Raw genomic sequence first — 23,226 nt, 5'->3', positions numbered from 1 at the left:
GGCTATTTTTCAATGACTTTCAAACGCTGACTATTTTTCAATGACCAGTCCGAAAACTGACTAGCTCGTACTATTTTTAGGGGAAGTTACATGATATACCCGTTTATAAAACTCACTTTCATGATATACCTAAGTTTTGAAATTACATCAAATATCCCAAAAATATTACACGCTATGCCTCCATATATTCTAAAACATATAACGATATTCTACTTTGGAATACAAACCAAACCTAATTTACCATATATACTAATTTGCAATAAAATATTCTAACTAAACAAACCATAATATTTTAATTTGGAATATATTATTCAAACTAAAGATACCATAATATTCTAATTTGAAAAATCCAAACCTAGCTTACCCTAATATTCTAATGAAGAATACAATATCCAAACTAAACATACCATAATATTCTAACAAAACATACTACACTATTTTAATTTGGAATACAGTATCCAAACAAAATATACTACAACGTTTTAATTTGGAATATAGTATCCATTTTTAATTTGGAATACAATATTCAAACCAAACATGCTACAGTATTCTAATTTGGAATACAATATTCAAATTAAATATATCGCAATATTCTAATTTGAAATATACAGTATTATATTTTAGAATACAATAGATATACATGGTAAAATAATTTTATAAAGTAGGTATACAGAGTAAAATAAATATTTTAATTGTATATGGTGTTAACTGATGTTTAGATATACATGGTAAAATAATTTTATAAAGTAGGTATACAAAGTAAAATAAATATGTTAATTGTATATGGTGTTAACTAATGTTTTCAATGGGCATACCACGTAGATTATCCCTATTTTTACGTAAAAATAGCACGGTATAGTCAGTTTTCAGACTGGTCATTCAAAAATAGCCAGCGTTTACCAAGTCAACGAAAAATAGCCACTATTTTGCTGCAACAGAGACCGGTCCAGCATAATATATTGGAGTTCGGTGCACTTGTGTATGAACTCCAGCATATTATGTTGGACTGGTATACTTTGCTGGCTCCAGTATAATATACTGGATACTGGAGCACCGGTGCTCCAAATTCCAGTATATTATGCTAGACCGGTATACTTGCTGGAACTCCAGTATATTATGATGGAGTTCTAGTGTACTTATGTTGGAACTCTATCATATTATGCTGGAGTTCCAACATACTTATCCTGGAACTCCAGTATAATATGCTGGAGTTCAAGTATACTTATGCTGGAACTTATACTGGCGTATTTTTCGGATTTTGAACAGTGCTTTTGCTCAGATTTATATTTACACGAAAAGTGGCTAAATTTCGATTACTTTTGAAACTGAGCTATTTTGAACGACCAGTTGTAAATCTGGCTATTTTTGAATTTCTCCCTATTTTTACTCAAGGATTTTTCATTCCTACACACTATTTGAAACTTTATTACCCTTAATGTTCATGTTTAGCTAATTACCCGGCATAAACAAGTTTTGTTTACAAAAAATATACAACCTACCTTAAAAGGCTTCCAAATCCATTATTTGTGCCTTCAATCAAGAGATTTAGTTACACCCTTTTTCCTTTTTTTCTCCTCCCTCCCCTCTTCTCTTCAAACAAATGCAATTTAGATTTTTTTTTCGACTTATATTCTGTATTTTATTTCCTACTATTTCAGTTATAATCAAAATTTAAAATCTGGAAATGAGCAAATAAATGAGCTTAGCTAGTAAGCCACGTTACCTCACAAATTTGGAAGCTTCCCTTCAACCAAACCAAATACTATAAAAAAAAAATCAAAAAGTAGGCTAAGATATGGTATTCCATATTTATAAATCAGATGTTGTTATTGAAGGAACCAAGAGAAAGACGAAAAAAAACTACAGAAAAAACGTAGAAGTTCAGGCACAGACCTCCATCAGGTTTTGTGTGCATCAAATTATAACTCAAAGTAATTTTTTTGTTAGGTTTGAATTTATAAAATTAGTTTTATCTGTCTCTAACTCTTTGTCTGCACAATTTATTCAGTTGTCAGTTTATTAACATATTATGAATTCGTTTATAAGCACACAATTTATTCATAGAAATTTTTTTGTACACTATCCAGTTAAATACAACTAAACTAACATACAACTTAAACACAAATTTGATACAAAATTTAAAACAATGTCTTTTATATGTTTTGTATCTGATTTATACATAGTAAAAATAGATTTCATACAACTAATTATATATTATACAATTTATCTGTAACTTTCACATATTATTTCTACCCAATTAAATACAACTACAAAAATATAAAATTTAAATACAAATTTTATACAATATATTTTTTGTATATTTTGTACCTGATTTATACATAGTAAAAATAAATTTCATTCAAGTAATTATATTATACAGCTTATCTACAACTTTCACACGTTATTTCTATCAAGTTAAATATAACTACAATAACATACAACTTAAATACAAATTTTATATAAAATTTATGTCTTTTGTATATTTTGTATCTGACTTATATAAAGTAAAAATAAATTTCATACAACTAATTATATATTACACAATTTATCTACACTTATCTACAACTTATCTACAATTTTCTTATATTATTTCTACAATTTTACTATAATTTTGTAAATATAGTGCATATCACGTCTTCTTCTTCTTCTTATTATTATTATTCAACTTTCAATCTGAAATTCAGCAAAAATCAAGTCTAATCTTCACCAAAACACCCTCAAAATTAAGATATAAACTCCAACCATATTCCCAATTGTTTGCAACAACACCCAATCCAAACAAATAATGATTTTGAAAACTCAAATTCGAATTCAAAGTTTTAAAGTTTTTTAATGGCTATCAATGGTGGAATTGTTGCTCTCTTTACCTTTGCTTTATATTACTGGAATTAGGGATTGAGAGATAGAGAGAATTCCCAATTGTTTTGCAACAACACCCAATTCAAACAAGTAATATTTTTTGAAAACCCAAATTCGAATTCAAAGCTTCAAATCTTTTTAATGGCTATCAACGGTGGAACATCGGATCGTTTAACTTTGTTAGGGCTGTTCTTTGAAGCTATGTTCTTCTTCATTGAAAATTGTTGAAGCTAGCTTTGCAAAAGTCGTTAATGGGGGTATGAACTTTGTTAGGACTGGTATACTTTGTTGGCTCCAGTATAATATACTGGATACTGGAGCACCGGTGCTCCAAATTCCAGTATATTATGCTAGACCGGTATACTTGCTGGAACTCCAGTATATTATGATGGAGTTCTAGTGTACTTATGTTGGAACTCTATCATATTATGCTGGAGTTCCAACATACTTATCCTGGAACTCCAGTATAATATGCTGGAGTTCAAGTATACTTATGCTGGAACTTCAGCATAATATACTGGCGTATTTTTCAGATTTTGAACAGTGCTTTTGCTCAGATTTATATTTACACGAAAAGTGGCTAAATTTCGATTACTTTTGAAACTGAGCTATTTTGAACGACCAGTTGTAAATCTGGCTATTTTTGAATTTCTCCCTATTTTTACTCAAGGATTTTTCATTCCTACACACTATTTGAAACTTTATTACCCTTAATGTTCATGTTTAGCTAATTACCCGGCATAAACAAGTTTTGTTTACAAAAAATATACAACCTACCTTAAAAGGCTCCCAAATCCATTATCTGTGCCTTCAATCAAGAGATTTAGTTACACCATTTTTCTTTTTTTTCCTCCTCCCTCCCCTCTTCTCTTCAAACAAATGCAATTTAGATTTTTTCTTCCGACTTATATTCTGTATTTTATTTCCTACTATTTCAGTTATAATCAAAATTTAAAATCTGGAAATGAGCAAATAAATGAGCTTAGCTAGTAAGCCACGTTACCTCACAAATTTGGAAGCTTCCCTTCAACCAAACCAAATACTATAAAAAAAAAATCAAAAAGTAGGCTAAGATATGGTATTCCATATTTATAAATCAGATGTTGTTATTGAAGGAACCAAGAGAAAGACGAAAAAAAACTACAGAAAAAACGTAGAAGTTCAGGCACAGACCTCCATCAGGTTTTGTGTGCATCAAATTATAACTCAAAGTAATTTTTTTGTTAGGTTTGAATTTATAAAATTAGTTTTATCTGTCTCTAACTCTTTGTCTGCACAATTTATTCAGTTGTCAGTTTATTAACATATTATGAATTCGTTTATAAGCACACAATTTATTCATAGAAATTTTTTTGTACACTATCCAGTTAAATACAACTAAACTAACATACAACTTAAACACAAATTTGATACAAAATTTAAAACAATGTCTTTTATATGTTTTGTATCTGATTTATACATAGTAAAAATAGATTTCATACAACTAATTATATATTATACAATTTATCTGTAACTTTCACATATTATTTCTACCCAATTAAATACAACTACAAAAATATAAAATTTAAATACAAATTTTATACAATATATTTTTTGTATATTTTGTACCTGATTTATACATAGTAAAAATAAATTTCATTCAAGTAATTATATTATACAGCTTATCTACAACTTTCACACGTTATTTCTATCAAGTTAAATATAACTACAATAACATACAACTTAAATACAAATTTTATATAAAATTTATGTCTTTTGTATATTTTGTATCTGACTTATATAAAGTAAAAATAAATTTCATACAACTAATTATATATTACACAATTTATCTACACTTATCTACAACTTATCTACAATTTTCTTATATTATTTCTACAATTTTACTATAATTTTGTAAATATAGTGCATATCACGTCTTATTATTATTATTATTCGACTTTCAATCTGAAATTCAGCAAAAATCAAGTCTAATTTTCACCAAAATACCCTCAAAATAAACTCCAAACCATATTCTCAATTGTTTGCAACAACACCCAATCCAAACAAATAATGATTTTGAAAACTCAAATTCGAATTCAAAGTTTCAAAGTTTTTTAATGGCTATCAATGGTGGAATTGCTGCTCTTTTTTTCTTTGCTTTACATTACTGAAATTAGGGATTGAGAGATAGAGAGATACGTAGAGAGAATTCCCAATTGTTTTGCAACAACACCCAATTCAAACAAGTAATATTTTTTGAAAACCCAAATTCGAATTCAAAGCTTCAAATCTTTTTAATGGCTATCAACGGTGGAACATCTGATCGTTTAACTTTGTTAGGGCTGTTCTTTGAAGCTATGTTCTTCTTCATTGAAAATCGTTGAAGCTAGCTTTGCAAAAGTCGTTAATGGGGGTATGAACTTTGAAGAAGAGTACAAATTTTGACTGATTTTTGAAGAAAGTACTTGCAAAATGCGTTAATGGAGGGGTTAACAGTTTTTGGCTAGTTTTAGAAGAGAAAATCGTGGGGGATTGAAGAGGAAAACGTGGGGTGTGGTTTGATACGTGGGTGAGGGGGTGAGATTTGGAGAGAGAAACGTGGGAGAGTGAGAATATATGGTAGAATTAAATTAGAAGACTAATTAATACTATTAAATCTCTTAAAATAAATGGTAATTAGGTATATAAAAGGTAATTATATTAAAAGTTGAGGCGGGAAGATAATATAGATTCATATATAGTATATGAATATAAAAATCTCTTTTACTCGGTATCCTCGAGTCTAAAGCCCAAAGGAGTGGATACAACACGCAATCCAAAACAACTTGCAGAGTCCAAAGCCCAAAGGAGTGCTTTACTGCTTTGATGAAAGTTTGGATATTAACATGCAGCAAAATACAAGTTCTAACATATCTATCTTTCTTTTCATTCATTCTTCTTATCTCCTTTTTGTTAGGTTAAATTGCTACTCATCTCTCCCTGAGAAGATGTACCTTTGTATGATTTTAATTTATCCCGTAACTATTATTTTTGGATAAAGGATCAAAATTTTCTTCAAACACATATCTTTGCTGGTTGTTGCATTGTAATTTAACAATAGGTACAACTTACAAACACTCTTGAGCCGCAATAAACCCTAAATCAAATAGACTATTTTTATTATTGTAGGAGAAAATTAGGGCTTGCAAAAATCAAATGCCAATTTCTTCCGCATCTATCTTCAACTATTTACAACTACTAAAATTTTATCATTCAATCCCGATCAAGTAGGAACGAATCCTCACTTCATTCACATGTATAAAAGCCGATTAGTCTATTGTAATCTATCCTCCTTGTTTCTAAAAAAATAAAATGCAAAATCTAAATAGCCGTGTGAAGCAGTTGCTTAGGCCTACTCCATTTATGTATAACTTTGCCAAAAACATCATACAACTCGATCTCTACGTGAGTTGGTGTTATTTGGACAGACATGAAACCTTGTCCATCATAGAAGAAATTCACTCCTTCTCTGTTTAAGGATTTCACATCTCCCCTCCATGCCTTTGATCCTGCTCCACTCGTCAAAAATTGGATGGGGCTGCAATTAAACCAAAAATGGATTAGAATAAGAGAAAATACAAAAATATATGCATTTTTATCTCAACTCCAGCTTTACCTTTCGCTATCACTGATGTGTTCAAGGCAATGATCGTGCCCATTCATGTATAGATCTACATCATATGCCTGATAGTTCATAACCCAACAAAAAAAAGTTAAATTCTAGTGAAAATTTCCTAAATTAATTATGGGATGTAAATTGTCAAATATTGGACAAAGAAAAACCAATTTACCCTAAGGATAGGCAGAAGACGGTCCACAAGTTCATTAGTATCACCATGATGTCCTACACTTCTAATGGCATGATGTCCCACTACTATTTTCCATTTTGCTGTTGATTCACTTAATGCATTCTCGAGATCCTGCAACATATATAAACAATTCAATAAAAATCATAAAATTATCTCCCTAAAATAGTACGTAATTTTTTTAATCATGTCAACATACTTTTAATACGTTTTCTGTATATGTTTTTTGAGGCATCACATTACGCCAATCGTAAGTATGTTCTGTTTCCACAAAATACTCTTTCACGAATGGAGTTGTATCCACCAAGAATATTTCAGCAATTTCTGCAAAAAGTAAAAGGAAGATTTAATGTATTAAAATCACGATAAATAAAGTTTAACCAATAACAACATTTTTTATTCAAAAAAAAATGAAAAATGAGAGTGTTTTTCTTTTACCTGCATTGATCAAGAAAGATCTCAAACAAATCCATCTACTGTCAATTTTCCTAAGGTAAGGACTAAGTTGTGCTACTGCATCTCCCCTGTAATCATGGTTACCTAATACTGCAAATCAACAATAATATTTCAGAATTATAAATCATTAAAATAATGCATTTATATTTTGTAAGTAGTTTTTGTTTGTAAATTCACCTGAATACCATTGCTTTTGCAAGCTCTTTGCTGTGTAAACATTGGTAAAAGATTCTAGAAAATTTGGATCATCTTCCCCTGTTAATCCATTATCATAAAAATTGTCACCTGTTGAAACTACAAAATCTATGTCTAGTTCCTCTCCTATTCTTCCCATCTGCATCCAAATTATTCACATTATTAATTATCAATCCAAAACACCAAAAAGAATAGATAAAAATCATATAGAAGAAAAAAGGTACAAATATTTTCGAAAGAAATTTACCTGGAGAGCAACAGCAGATTGATTATAATCGCCTTTACGTCCCCAGTCACCAATAACCAAGAATCGAAGATTGCCATTACCTTTAGTTGGGTGTTCAAATTTCTTAAGTCCAGTTGCATTAGAACAAGAAATCAAAAAACTAATAACCACCAAAAGGAACAGAACCTTAGATTTCTTATAAAAACTAGCCATGGCTCTATGTTGAGATTGACAAAAAAAGAGAAACCAAACAAGAAATCTGAATATCTGTTATTTCAATTAGAACACAAGATTAATTATTGTTCTATAGGCCAAGCTGAAACAATCATGAATAATGCATGAGAGAGCGACTGGTATAGGATTTTGTGGGGTATTTAAAGATTATTAAAAGCAGGCAGTAAAAATATGGGGCAATAATAATAAGATGTAGGTCACGAGTTTTGGATTAAAGGAGACGGTCAATTATGTTTGTGTTGTTGGATATGCGAATATGCTGGTGGATATTTCTTATATTCTATGGATGGGGATCGCAAGGAGAATATTCTAAGGAACTGATTCAAAAGTTCCTATCCGATTGGATTAATGAATAGGCGAAATTGTTGTTTTTCGTGGAATTTGGGTAGGGCTGTTCACGGTTTGACAGAAAACCAATTCAAATAGAAAATTGAATCGATATTTTTTTTTATTTAGATTTATTTTGGTTTTAAATTTTAAAAACCGATAATATTTGGTTTGGTTTTGGTTCTATTTTAAAAAACCGAAAAAATTGAACCGATTAATTATATAAAAATATGAATAACTATTGATATATGATATAATATCTTTTCGTAAATAATTATAAATACTTTATGCATTTTAATTATTATTTTAAATTTTGATTTATCCTACTTATATCTTAAAAGATTGCCTAAGCCCAAAAGAATAGGAATCGACCAATTTTCTTTTCCTTAAGAGAATCTAATTCTCTAACCTACACACATACTTTTTCCTAATAAAAGAGTTAGAAAAAAAAATCTATGACAAGAGTAAAGAAAGCAAACTCAAATTGCAAGACTATAATAACTAAAGCCTGAGAAAGTAAATTTTTAGTTTGTTTTTTATTCATTTTTTCGTATAAACAGGTAAATAAACTTTCAGTTCCGAAATAAATATATAAAAAAGCATAAATTTAGCAAATTATTTTCAGATTGTTGTCTAGTGTTGTTTTATTATTATCGACTTATCATTAGCTTACTAGGAACCGAAAAACCGAACCAAATCGAACCAAACCAACAACAACCAAACCGATGGTTTGTATGTAATTTGGTTTGGTTTTAGTTTTAACATTTTAAAAACCGATTAAATTAATTTGGTTTTTGTTTTAATAAAAAACCGACCAAACCGAACCGTGAACTCCCCTAAATTTGGCCATTGGGTTTAACAAAAGAACGGAATGTGTGGACCCTTGATTTAGCGGCTAGTACTACGTCAAATTTTTTGTGCATTCATAAAGTATACTCCACTTAGGTATTCAGTAAATTAATTTAAGTATCACAAATTTACCGGACACTAAAAAAGGAATGTACAAGATATCGAGCGTTCACGCAGTATTTGAGGAAGGGTGACACCAGACAACCTACCTTAATGATTGATTTCACGGCTCGAATTCATCACCTATTTAGGTCACTCGAATATTTTTTTGATATTTTATTATTGATAGTAATTTTATTACAACTTAAACACGATAAAACAGCAAATCACTTGGTCAGAAAGAAAGGAATATAGCAAAAATAATCTTGTGTTGACTGTTTAGGATTTAGAGATTCCTTTTGACAATCAAACTTTTTTTTTTTTTATATTTGTTACTCCGTTGTTTCTTAATTTATATGGCATTCATTTTATGTTTAGAATGTTTAAGAATATCTGACACCAAAAAAGTATACAACTTTCATCGATTTTTCAACTCAAATCCATATAATTGTGTAAATTTAAAACTTAATTGTGATATTTATCTTTTGGTAACAACTGCCAGTTACCATTAGCTCCAAAACCATTACAAATAATATCTTTTTAATTTTTGAATTTTTTTTAAAACTAACTTTTTTAACTATTAATATCTTCTCATATGACTTTACTTGAACAAGATCTGTTCTATACGCTCGTACCACTATATCCTTGAGTTCTAAGTAGACGAGAAGAAACCAAGTTTGCTTGATGAAGCTTGGCCAATAGACCAGAGCGTGATTACCGCTCCCACGGTAAGTATAATGTTTAACCAAAAAGTATAATTTCGGTCAAAACTTTAATTTAGAAAAATACGGGTTACTGATAATCAAAACTGAATAAAGGAAAGTGATTTTGCTAACAATAAGATAGACAGAAGAAAACAAAGTAAACCAGTATATTCAAATGATCTTTCGTGTCCTTACAAATGACTCATTCTCTCCTTTTTATAGCTATCTCAAAGATATACATTTTGCCTTTGTCATAATAAGGCCATTATAGACAATTAAAGGCATTAAATGCTACGTTACATAATCATTGTAGTTTAATACAGATTCTCTAACGTTTTTAATATTTAATGCTTATTAAATATTGTATCTGTACTCTCTTGTGCTGTCAGAGTCATTCTCCTTGATTTTTGGGTATAAATAGGTACGAGCATTGAATCTTTTGAATAACTGCTCGTGCCTCTACTTGTACATCAGTTCGTCTCTATTGCAACTCGTGCCTCTTTGCCAATCATCACTCTTTGACCAGCCTCCGTGTCATGACACATCATCTTCCAATCACTTCAATATGTAAACTCGATTTTCCCAATACAGATAGTCCCCCCACTTGCCATTTATTCATCAATTGAATATTTGGAAAGTGGATTTTATTAAAGCGGGAATATTTGCTGCTATTAATGCTACGGTAGAATCGACGCTTCAATTGTCACTTCCATTTAATGCTTATCACACGTGACACCCTTTTATTGGCTCTGCAACTTTGCATCACTTTTTAAGGCTTTTTTATGGTGTCATTAATCATGAAGCGACAGTTCTAATTATGACCTTTCCATCATTGCACTTTTTTCTTTGACGGTTACTTCTTAGTATAAATATAGTTTTCGTCTTTATCCTTATCATATAAAGTTCTCTGAATATTCAATTCTTGAATTTTTGTTTGCTTCTTCCTCGTACTATCATGTCTTAATCAGACCCTAACCCTAGAAGAGTCCCCATAGCTGATAACTTTCCTCTTGCCCCTAGCAGGAGTAAAATAGGAGGTAGACTTCGTAATTTAGGGTCTTCTTCTATACATGGTTCTTCTTTTTCTTTATCTAGTTCCAGTCCTTCTTTTAGAAACAGAGGTTCTTTCTCACAAAGATCTTCTTCCAGGGGTAAAGAACCCGCTGAACCTGTTCGTGAACCTACAGTAGAATAGTTCCTGCGGAACTATCTTTCTACAATGATAAGGAATCCCTTAGAAATCAAGTGTCCTCTTTAGATCGTGCTGATATCTATCCAACTCAGATCACAGAGGGCCTGATTTCTTTAGTTCGTAAAGACTGTCATTGGAGTCATGACTTCCCTATCATAATTCTCAACGCGAATCAAAGAATCACCTTTTATTTAATTGGATTTTCCATTGTTTATACATACCCTTTGACATTAGGATTTAAACCTGCTATTGATCCTGTTATTCTCGAATTCTGTCGTGTTTTCGATGTTTGCTTAAGTCAAATTGGCCCTATAGTGTGTGTCACACCTCCTTTTTACCTACACCCCGGAAGGGTATAAGGGAATTTTTTCAATTAAAGGACAATCGAAACGGGATTATTTCATTTAAAGATTCAGAGTCACCACTTGGGATAATTTATGGTGTCCCAAGTCACCGGTTCAACTCCCGAATCGAGGAAAAGATTGACTCTATTTTACAGTCCGCGAACACAGAAATCCGGGTAAGGAATTCTGTTAACCCGGAAGAAAGTGTTAGGCATTCTCGAGTTCCGTGGTTCTAGCACGGTCGCTTAATTGTTATAATTGTCCTGATTATCTGATTTTATTACATGTTTTATCCGATGTTCAGTTTTAACTTTATAACCGCTTTTATTTATTTTAAAGGAAGATTGCAACGTCATTAAAATACGTCTTGAACCACGTCACATAAATGCACCCGCGGTCCTCGACATATTTTATTTAACATTGTTGAGATTCAGATTTGGGTCACATAAATGCGCACCCGAGTTTAGGAAGGTAATTTTAAATTACGCGCCTAAAGCAACTATGCATTTTCAACTTTGTGAGGGCCATGGAAATTCGCTAAATGGCGCGCCTCGATTTCTAAGGATAAAACAAAATTGATCAAAAATGAGGGCCATGCAATTGAGATTTTTGTTCGGCACGGCACACCTCGAATAACCCAAAGGTTTCTAAATTAAAACAAGAGGGCCATAAACTATTTTTGTTAACTATGGCAGACCCCGACTGTTGATAAGAGCCTAATTAATCAAAACGGCAAGTGTAATTAAAGGTTTCTCTAAAGGCTTACAAGATAGGGTTGGTTATTTAAGCAAACGGGTTTAATCAAACTCCAAATGAGCTGATGGCTTAATGAACAAAGGGCTGCCCAATTTGGGCCCGAGCATGAGCCCCAATCTTTGGGGAAGCTGGGCGTCAGCGGAAAGAGGGACTCCAGATCGAGTCCCTGAGCTTGCAACCGTCAGATTATTTAAAACAAATAGAACGGGTCCAATTTCTAAGCATTATGAGCCAATTCGAATCCCACCGTGCCTTTTCCTTGCCCAACGATCCGCTTGGCCCAAACGATTTTTGACCATACGACTTAATTCGCAGTTACCCTAAAAGAACCAACGCTTAATCCAACCAATTCAAACGACCTCAAGTTAATCTAAAACAAACGATGGCTTCTGCTTGGTACAAAATCAGATGGATAATGTAAACATGAATTGACAAACTAAACAAGCAGGAAAATCAAACTTGATTTAATTTAAGACTTCTATCACAAGGATCCATATACTTTTGATTCACACTTATAACTAGACCTTGGCATGTTTAACCAATCCAAACTTCATTTTCAAACAAATACATGTGCTCAATTATACTAAGTATCCACAGATTTACACCAATTAAGATAGCAATCATGAAACTTCAATTTCTGGACTAAGTAACCAACCTTTCGACTAAACACATCCCAGCCTTTAAGAATCAAAGTGATAAGCTAAGAGTTGAAAAACAAAAACAGATGCTTAAACCAAATTTGTAAGGTAACCACATGGATGAACACCTTCAGACTAAGCATGGACTATCTCCTAAGCCAAATGCATATAGACAAGTAAAGGCAACAAGTGTTTTTCTTACAAACCCATCCATCATGAAAATATAAATGAACCCATGCCATTCTTAATGACATACAAGAAAATGTTAGACTACGGACAAGCCATATCAATACAATATTCTCCAGAAAATTCAACTATTAATTAATATCAAAACTAATATGCATCTTGAGCTTCCAATTGATTTCAAGGCTTCAAACTTGCATGTCATACATTCATGAGTCTAAGAAAGTACCTGAATTTTAAAACAAAACAGAAAAAAACTGATGGTTCAGCAGTAGAAACAACAGCAGGAGTAGAGTCAGCCCACAAATAACCAAGGAAAACAGCTTCGAATCAAATTTTGAACCAGCAGAAATATCACTAATGCCCGGTAATAAAAAAAATGACCAAAACTTGAACCAAATTCTCGAAAACCAACCAAACTCAAATCATTTTAGCCTCCTCATTGTTCAGAGATTATTTCAGAGGTGAGATCCTCAAGAATTGCAGGATTTTTCAATGGAACAGTAAATTTTTATCTTTTTCCAGTCGTTTCTAATTTTCTGTATTTTTCTATCTCTTCCGGTCTGCCTTGAATGGCAAGATAGGGATGACTTTAAAGTCAAGGCAATAGGGCAACTAATAGAGACTCAAATTTTCCTTTAGGCCCTTTTCATGTTTTCATTTTTGCCTAGATATCCCTATTTAATTTTCAGATTTTTAAAACAATCCCAAAGTCAACTTCCAAGAAGCTTCCATTTCAGTTACACCCTAGATTCCCAAAACCAATTACCTAAATTAACCCTTAACCTTCTGAAAATTACTTCAGAAATCCAAACGGGTCAGATTGACCCCAACTATATAGACCAAATTAAACAGGCCACACTTGTCAAATGGGTCAGCAACAAACTAAAGCCCAAATTGTACATTAAAATCCCTAAATTCTATAAGCTTCTGAAAGACAGAACAATCTAAGTACTAGAATAATTTTCATAACTAAGACCCTAAACTAAATTACTGCTAATTGGCACAAGTAAGGGGAATTAACTAAACTATTAGACAAACTAACTAATTAAGAAAGGATCCCGAATTAATCATGCATGAATAAAAAAACTCCGGAACAACTAAAACAAAACCAAGAAGAGGAGACGAAGCAGAAACACAGAAGAAAAGACAAATAAACAAACAAAAACGAACAAAGAAGATACCTAAAACTAGCTAGGAGCCGATTCGACAAACTTTGAAGGACTTCTTCAAATTTTTGACCGGAATAGCCCTTAATCGTGTCTTTTCATGTGAAAACACACGAATAAAGTCCATTTCAGTCTAAAATCTTCAACAAACCCGTTGATTTGGACTTTGGACTTTTAGGGTTTTTCTTTCAAAACCAGATTCGAGCGGCCTCAGGGGTGTTTGAGGGGAACTGGTATAGGATTTGGGAAGAGTGGATCGAGGGGGCTCTAGGGTGTTATTTTGGTGAGGAATGGCGTTGGCGCCGCCAGGCTTGAGGTGGGAATTAGGGGCGGCCAGGGTTTTGTAGGGGTCTCTGAAGGGGTGTTTTAGGAGAGACAATGAGAGACAGGGGGTATGGACGTTTGGACATTTATATAATAAGTCCACCCCCACTTCCCCACCGTTGGATCAAGTAAACCTCGACGACCTTGATTTTACGCACTTACCAAACGAGGTCGTTTGGTTTAGTGATGGGGAGACCGGGTCCTGGGGCGGGTCTGGGCTACAATTAGGCGGGTATGGGGTATTTGGTTTGGGTTTAGTAAATTAGGATTAAAGGAAGCCCAATTATCGGATTTCTTCAATTCCTTTTCCCCTTTTCTTTTATTTATTTCAAAATTCTTTTTTACTTTCTTTTTAAAAAATAAAAATAAAACCTACACTAATTCCTAAATCAAATTAATCCTAAAAAATTAAATTAATTAACTGATAATTACCACAATTAATTAAAAACCAAATTAAAGGAAAATTACCAAAATTCGAACTATAATTAAAAGTGTGAAAATAAATTAATTTTTGTGATTTTTCCATTTCTATAGGGCAACTAATTTGATAATTAGTCTATCAAATGTAAAATTAAGTCCTAAATGCAAATGCACCATAATTTAGTATTTTTCATCAATTAAACAAAATTAACATGCGCAGACAAATGCAAACAATTAACAAAAAATGCTATAAAAATCTACGAAATTGCAAATAATGGGAAAATTATTTTGTTTTGAATTTGTGGGAGTAATTCATATAGGGCAAAAATCACGTGCTCACAGCTGCCCCTCTTTGCTCGGAAACACGAAGAGTTTTCGTGCAAAGATAAAGTGAGCGGATACGAGCGATTTTGCCCGTTTGAATACTCCGTGGGAACCATTTTTGAAAGATTTAACCGCACCCTACTTCCGAGGTTGCCTACATATCCTTGACTATAAAGGAATCAAGTTAGTGTAGTTCGGGAAGTTTCGGTAGCTGGGACTACCATGAAGCTGTGATTTCACTGTTGCTGCTGCTACTGCTACTGCTTATTGACCTCCTTATTACACCATGTCAAAATAAAAAGAAGCTAGACTAAACTATGATCTATGCATTACAAAAATTCTATTTGTATCTTCAAACTTGATCTTGTGGTTCTTGTTGCCTTGTTGACTTGTATTCTCCAGGTGAAATTCCTTTGTTGCCGACTTGAATTGTAATCTGAGATGCTTTCCCTTTTCTCCAGGTGGGCGCTTGACTGCTGAACTTGAATTATAATCTGAGATGCTTCCCTTTTCTTCAGGTAGACGCCTGATTGCTGAACTTGAACTGTATTTCCTTGCTCTCCAGGTGGGCGCCTGATTACCAAAACTTGAACTATATTCTCGCGCTCTCCAAGTGGGCCCCTGATTTCAAAAACTTTAACTGTATTCCCGTACTCTCCAGGTGGGCGCCTGATTCCCATGCTCTCCAGGTGGGCGCCTGATTGCCGAACTTGAACTGTATTCCCGTGCTCTCCAGGTGGGCGCCTGATTGCCAAACTTGAACTGTATTCCCGTACTCTCCAGGTGGGCACCTGATTGCCGAACTTGAACTATATTCCCGTTCTCTCCAAGTGGGCGCCTGATTACCAAAACTTGAACTGTATTCCCGTGCTCTCCAGGTGGGCGCCTGATTTCAACAAAGATAGACAGAACAAAGAAAATTTTCTGCCCCAGTTTGGTAGCTAGGCACATCTGTGAGTGTTAAACTGAATCATGTTACCAAATATTACTAAAAATTTGAAAGCTAGATCCCATTATCCAGGAGGGTCCTGACAACTCCTAGTTAAATGACAGTTTTTAAAAGCTGAATTATGTTTTCTAAAGGTATGACTTCCGCTAAATCTGGTTATCTAAGAAGGTCTTAAAACTACATCCCATTATCCAGGAGGGTCCTGACAATCGAAAATCAAGTATTATCTTAAGAGTGACAATTTTTAAGGCTGAATTATGCTTCCCTACAACAGAACTTACGCTAAATCTTGTTATCTAATGGAAGTCTTAAAGCTAAGTCCCATTATCCAAGAGGGTCCTGAAAACTCCTAATTGAATCCTATCTTAAACATGCTAACTTTGAAACCACTTATATTCCTTGGGGTACATTTATGCTAGATTTTGCTACTTATGATTGTTTCGATTTTTAATTTTCAGGAGGGTACTGAGAATTTTAAATTAAATCCCATTATCCAGGCGGATCCTGAAAATTTTAAATTAAATCCCATTATCCAGGCGGGTCCTGAGAATTTCAAATTAAATCTCATTATCCAAGCGGGTCCTGAGAGTTTACGGTCAAACCTGTCTAGTGCTTGCCTTTCCTTATGGAGGGTTTATCTGAAACAACGAAACTTTCTGCCCCTGCTTCAATCAAAGAAAATCTTCTCAGTTTAAAATGTGGTGGTTAGTTGATGGCATTCTTGCAGAAGGTCTCTCTGCTGCCGTGTTTTGTTTTGACTGGCTTCCCCGAACTAACCTTAAACCGCTTGGCTTTCTGACTGACTTTCAACCCACATGATCTCGGATGACCCGAGTGTTCTATACCCGAACCATTGTTTTACACCTCTGAACCCTTTAATTGAACCTCTGCATCTCTCATGAAATTACTAAATCATTCCGCTGATGGAACTTTCGCTGGCACTTTATATCCCACTTTACATCATAATATCTTTGGTATGTTCTGGCCGCACTGTGCTTTGCAATTTTTGAAGTTGGTAGTGAGCTTTGAAATACTTTCTTATTTGCTTGACCAAGACTGACATTGAAACATCTTAGAGAAATGAAACCCAAAAGAACTGAAATGCAATGACCCTGAGAGTTAAGGATAAAGAAAATCCAAAACTGGATAACTTACTAAAAAGGAAAAAGAAAAGAGACTTATCTGAGTGGAACGACTGGTACCAATGATCATGACATGCATTTTGGATTAATCGGCCCAATCTGTCCAACCAATCAATCTTCAGTTGCCATATTTTGTTTCCCCGGAATTTCCATAACCTGATTTCTTCACCAAAACCTTGACCTTGTTTTGCCCGTGATGCCCTGAAGGGTTTTCACCAACAAGCCTCTCTCATTTGTTCATCTCTCAACTCACTTTCGCCTTACGGTTCCCGTGAGGGTTTTAACCAATAAGACTCTCTCATTTTTTATTTCTCTCAGTTCCAGTCTCCTTACGGTGCCCGTGAGGGTTTTCACTAATAAGACTCTCTTATTTTCATTATTTTTTCCTTCTTGGACCACAGTGTTGCCCCTGAAATGAATCACCTCCACTTGCTTCACTTGGCATTTCTCGAAGACTGATCGGAAGGTCTTTCTTTGGACCGTAATGTGGGCTTTTGGATAGGGTTAGAAAGAAAGGGTATCAAAGGCTCAAAAGAGTTCAAATGGGTTCAAAATTACAACTTTAGGAATCAGATTTCTTGTAACAACCACAACTTCTGCCCCAGTTTCTTTGCTTGGGGACTTTTGGGGTTTTATTTTGATGGGACCGAACCGTGAGACTGCCTACGTATCCTTAAAAGGAATCAGGTCGAACGTAATCCATGACATAGAAGTTGCTTTGTTGTTGTGACTTTTCCTTCCCTTTTTCCTTTTTTCTTTTTCTTTTTTTTCTTTTCCTTTTCTTCTTCTTTTTTCTTTTTGTTGCTTTTTCTTCTTTTCTCTTTTTCTTTTCTTCTTTTTTCATTCTTTTCTTTCTCTTTTCATTCTTTTCTTTTACTTATCTTTTCTCTCGTGTTTCCGAGTTTTGCCACTGATTCCAAAAGAGGGGAGTGAAAGGAGATAAATAAGGCTCCAAAAGGGGTAACAAAGGATAAAGTGTTTGGATAGCAGAACAAAATGCCTTCGTCATTCCAATCTTCAAAATATGCCAAGTACAAACGAATACAATTTAACCAAAGAAATCATACATAATATCTTTTGACTGCATCAGAATTGATAGCCATTTCTACACATTTGCCTTCTATATCTGTTAAATACAAAGCACCATTGGACAATACTCTTGTTATGACAAACGGCCCCTGCCAGTTTGGGGCGAACTTGCCTTTTGCTTCAGCCTGATGAGGAAGAATGCATTTCAACACTTGCTGACCCACTTCAAACTTCTGTGGACGCACCTTCTTGTTATATGTTCTTGCCATCCTCCGTTGATACAACTGGCCATGACACATCACTGCCAATATTTTGTCATCGATCAAACTCAATTATTCCAGGCGGGTTTTGACCCATTCATCATCGTCAATTCCGGCCTCAGTGACAATCCGAAGGGACGTGATTTCAACTTTCGCGGGTATTATTGCTTCAGTTCCATACACCAGCGAATAAGGAGTCGCCCCTACTGAAGTACGAACAGTAGTGCGATAACCCATCAATGAAAAAGGCAACTTTTCATGCCACTATCTAGAACCCTCCACCATTTTTCGAAGTATCTTCTTTATATTCTTGTTGGCTGCCTCGACTGCTCCATTCGCCTTGGGGCGATATGGGGTGGATTTGCGATGGGTAATCTTAAACTGTTGACATACCTCTTTCATCAAATGACTATTGAGATTAGCACCATTATCTGTGATGATTACCTTCGGGATCCCGAACCGACAAATGATATTTGAGTGCACAAAATCGACCACTGCTTTCTTGGTCACGGACTTGAAAGTTTTAGCTTCAACCCACTTGAAATAATCAACGGCCACTAGAATGAACCTGTGCCCATTGGATGTTGCTGGTTCAATTGGTCTAATGACATCCATACTAGTGCGGACATTGTATGTAATTCAGATGGCGGAGAGTGGATCAAGTCTCCGTGTATTTGGCATTGGTGACACTTGCGCACAAAACTGATACAATCCCGCTCCATAGTAAGCCAATAATAACCTGCTCGGAGAATCTTCTTTGCCAGAATGTACCCACTCATATGCGGCCCACAGACTCCAGAATGTACTTCGGTCATGATAGTCATGGCCTGTCTAGCATTTATGCATCTTAACAATCCCAAATCTGGGGTTCTTTTGTACAACACTCCTCCACTGAAGAAAAATCCACTTGCCAAACGACGAATTGTTCTCTTTTAATCACTTGTGGCTTGTACTAGATACACCCCCATCCTGATATATTCCTTGATATCATGAAACCAAGGCTCACCATCAAATTCTTCTTCCACCACATTACAGTAGGCATGCTGATCATCGACCTGAATATGCAAAGGGTCAACATAAGCCTTATCTGGGTGATGTAACATTGACGCCAGAGTAGCCAAAGCATTGGCAACCTCATTATGGATCCTTAGAATATGCCTGAACTCTACTGATCAAAACTACTGACAAAGAACATGCAAACATTGCCGGTACGGTATGAGTTTTAAATCTCGTGTTTCCCATTCCCCTTGGATCTGGTGCACCAGAAGGTTCGAGTCTCCTAAGACCAAGACTTCCTGGACACCCATGTCTGCAGCCAACCTCAAACCCAAAATACATGCCTCGTACTCAGCCATATTGTTTGTGCAATAAAAACGAAGCTGAGCCGTAACAGGGTAGTGATGCCCTGTTTCAGAAATAAGTACAACCCCTATCCCGACGCCTTTCATGTTAGAAGCTCCATCAAAGAAAAGTTTTCAACCTGGCTCTTCAACTGGTTCCAACTCATCAATGTGCATCATCTCTTCATCAGGGAAGTAGGTCTTCAACGGCTCATATTCTTTATCTACCGGAATCTCAGCCAAATGGTCGGTCCAATGCCTGGGCTTTCATTGCAGTCTGGGTCACATAGACGATGTCGAATTCTGTGAGCAAAATCTGCCACTTTGCGAGCCTTCCTGTGGGCATAGGCTTCTGAAAGATATACTTTAATGGATCCAAGCGAGAGATGAGGTAAGTAGTGTGAGATGACAAATAATGCTTCAACTTTTGTGCCACCCAAGTTTGGGCGAAACATGTCCTTTCCAGGTGAGTGTACTTAACCTCGTAAGATGTGAACTTCTTACTGAGATAATAGATGGCCTGCTCCTTCCTGCCGGTGATGTCATGCTGACCCAGCACACAACCAAACGAACTGTCCAAAACCATCAAATACAGAATCAAAGGTCTCCCTAGTTCTGGTAGGACCAACACAGGTAGGTTCGACAAGTACCTCTTTATCTTATCAAATGATTCTTGACACTCATCTGTCCACTTGACCGCAGCATCCTTCTTCAACAATTTGAAGATAGGCTCACAAGTTGTCGTAAGCTGAGCAATAAACCTGCTGATGTAATTCAACCTCCCTAATAAACTCATCACCTCAGTTTTGTTCCTTGGGGTGGCAATTCTTGGATAGCTTTGATCTTTGACGGGTCCAATTCAATAACTCGATAGCTGACTATGAATCTTAACAATTTTCAGATGGCACACCAAATGCGCATTTTGCAGGATTGAGCTTAAGATTGTACCTGCGAAGCTTTTGGAAGAATTTTCTCAAATCTCTGACATGATCAGACTGCTTTCTAGACTTTATGATTGCATCATCCACATAAACCTCGATCTCCTTGTGTATCATGTCGTGGAATATGGTTGTCATTTCCCTCATGTAAGTTGCCCCAGCATTTTTCAAACCGAAAAGCATGACCCTATAGTAGTATGTTCCCCATGGCGTGATGAATGTTGTCTTCTCTATATCTTCCTCATCCATTAGGATCTGATGATAGACCGCATAGCAATCCACAAAAGACCCAATCTCATGTTTGGCGCAATTGTCAATCAAAATGTGGATGTTTGGTAATGGGAAGTTATCCTTTGGGCTTGCCTTGTTGAGATCTCGTTAATTAACACACACCCTAGTCTTACCATCCTTCTTTTGTACATACACGACATTGGATAACCAAGTGGGATACCGCGTGACTCGAATGACCTTTGCCTCAAACTGTTTTGTGACCTCTTCTTTAATTTTTACACTTATGTCTGTTTTAAACTTCCTTAACTTCTTTTTGACAGGAGGGAATGCCGGGTCTGTGGGCAATTTGTGAACCACCAAGTCAGTGCTTAGACTCGGCATGTCATCATATGACCAAGAAAAAATATCTTTGTACTCAAACAATGTTTTAATTATCTCCTCCCTGAGTTGAGGTTCAAGATGGACGCTTATCTTAGTTTCTCTGATATTATCGGGGTCCCCTAAATTGATTGCTTCTGTATCACTCAGGTTAGGCTTGGGGTTTTCTTTAAAGTGGCTTAATTCTTTACTAATCTCTTCAAAGGCCTCATTCTCATCATATTCTGATTCATCATCACACTCTATTTCTTCAATTACTATTTCAGAATTAGATTGACTTTTAAGACTAGGCCAGAGATTCCTCATGCATGTCATGTCATTGAAACCAACACAAAAAGAACTGTACAAGGAAGAAAAGAAAAACAAAAATAAAACTATCAGGAAGGAAGAAAAAAGGAAATTGCATTTCATTGAAATTAAAGATAACAAGGTTTATACATCCAAACAGACGGAACATAGAATCCGAATTACAACTCTGGAATAATCCAGATAAACTGAAAGAAAATCAAAGTAAACTACCAAAACTCCTTCCTGGTGGGGAGAGGAGTAGCTTCCCAATTGTTAATCTTTGCACTGGGCCCAACAAATTGCACATCCACCTTGCTAGAACCCTCTCCAGCTTCCACCATGTTCACATCATCGAATAACTTCTCGAACCTTTCAATCAACTCTTTATCAGAACCAACCACAGAACTGGGGACTGTTTTTACTGGGTGTTTCTTGGTACCAGGCCTGACAAATGATCTGGAGAGACGTGGGATGGGCTTTGGGAGGACCCATGCCATCTATTTCAACTTTCTGGCTCTTTTTATGTCCGCAATTGTGGGCTTGAACCCCAAACCAAATGTATCCAAGTTTTTTGGGGAGAGATACCAGCTGTATTATACCTTGCAGAGATGCACCCAAACCCTTGCCCGGTACAAAACCATTTTTCAACATTTCAATAGCTACCATAACTGATGTAGCAGATACCCTTGGAATTGGGATGCACTTCCCTTCTGGAATTTTCTCTACCGACACCGTGTCAAAAACCCGGTAGACCCAAGGACCCTTATCGTCTTCAACCTCAATGAACGGAACAATGGCATTACCGAGAGCACACAAATTATCCTCGCCGTGCACAACGATTTCCTATCTATCTTATTCAAACTTTATCATCTAATGCAGTGTAGACGGGACTGCTTTGGCAGCATGAATCCAGGGTCGACCCAACAGCAGATTGTAAGAATCAGCCATATCTAGCACCTGGAGTTCCATGGTAAATTCAACTGGTCTGATTGTCAGCTCGAACACTATGTCACCGACTGAATCTTTCCCTCCATCGTCAAATCCCCAAATGCAGATATTGTTCTTGTGAATTCTTTCATCATCCACTTTCAACTTGTTTAGAGTGGAGAGAGGGCAAATGTTCGCACTAGAACCATTGTCGACCAGCACCCGGGTAACCACGGAATCTTCGCATTTCACCGTAAGATAGAGGGCTTTATTATGCTCGGTACCCTCTACAGCTAACTCATCATCAGAAAAAGTGACTCTGTTTACCTCAAATATCTTATTAGCTATCTTCTCCAAGTGGTTTACTGAGATATTTTCAGGAACGTGGGCCTCATTCAGGATCTTCATCAAAGCCCAACGGTGCTCGTCTGAATGGATCAATAATGACAATAGTGAAATCTGAGCCGGTGTCTTCCTCAACTACTCCACAATGTAATAGTCCTGCACTTTCATCTTTCTCAAGAATTCCTCTGCTTCTTCCTCGGTCACAACTTTCTTCACTAGCACCGGGTTATCTTTGGAGATCTTAGCTTTTCTCAACTCTTCGGGGGCAAAGCATCT

The 23,226-nt window shown here is 35.3% G+C and overlaps 1 protein-coding gene across 1 annotated transcript; it reads right to left on the bottom strand.

Annotated features, from left to right (window-relative positions):
- Window positions 1-5,886: 5,886 nt before the first annotated feature.
- On the bottom strand, window positions 5,887-7,952 carry LOC107777693 (purple acid phosphatase 17). The gene is made up of 7 exons (XM_016597780.2): window positions 7,582-7,952; window positions 7,317-7,473; window positions 7,122-7,229; window positions 6,883-7,007; window positions 6,669-6,797; window positions 6,494-6,561; window positions 5,887-6,415 (listed from the first exon to the last, which is right to left on the bottom strand). Exons 1-7 carry the CDS (start codon window positions 7,771-7,773, stop codon window positions 6,199-6,201), a joined length of 996 nt encoding a protein of 331 aa, XP_016453266.1. The 5' UTR covers window positions 7,774-7,952; the 3' UTR covers window positions 5,887-6,198.
- Between the last annotated feature and the right edge of the window lie 15,274 nt (window positions 7,953-23,226).

The sequence above is a fragment of the Nicotiana tabacum genome, chromosome 6 (assembly GCF_000715075.1).
Source record: "Nicotiana tabacum cultivar K326 chromosome 6, ASM71507v2, whole genome shotgun sequence".
NCBI lineage: Eukaryota > Viridiplantae > Streptophyta > Magnoliopsida > Solanales > Solanaceae > Nicotiana > Nicotiana tabacum.
This window is presented reverse-complemented; position numbering and strand designations above follow the sequence as displayed.

Bases quoted from the DNA above. Each gene is read 5' to 3' on its own strand.
- LOC107777693 (XM_016597780.2), bottom strand. From the start codon at position 7,773: ATGGCTAGTTTTTATAAGAAATCTAAGGTTCTGTTCCTTTTGGTGGTT. The intron at 7,474-7,581 runs GTAAATTTCTTT...ATTTGGATGCAG, and splicing joins AATCTGCTGTTGCTCTCCAG to ATGGGAAGAATAGGAGAGGA. The intron at 7,008-7,121 runs GTAAAAGAAAAA...TACTTTTTGCAG, and splicing joins ATCTTTCTTGATCAATGCAG to AAATTGCTGAAATATTCTTG.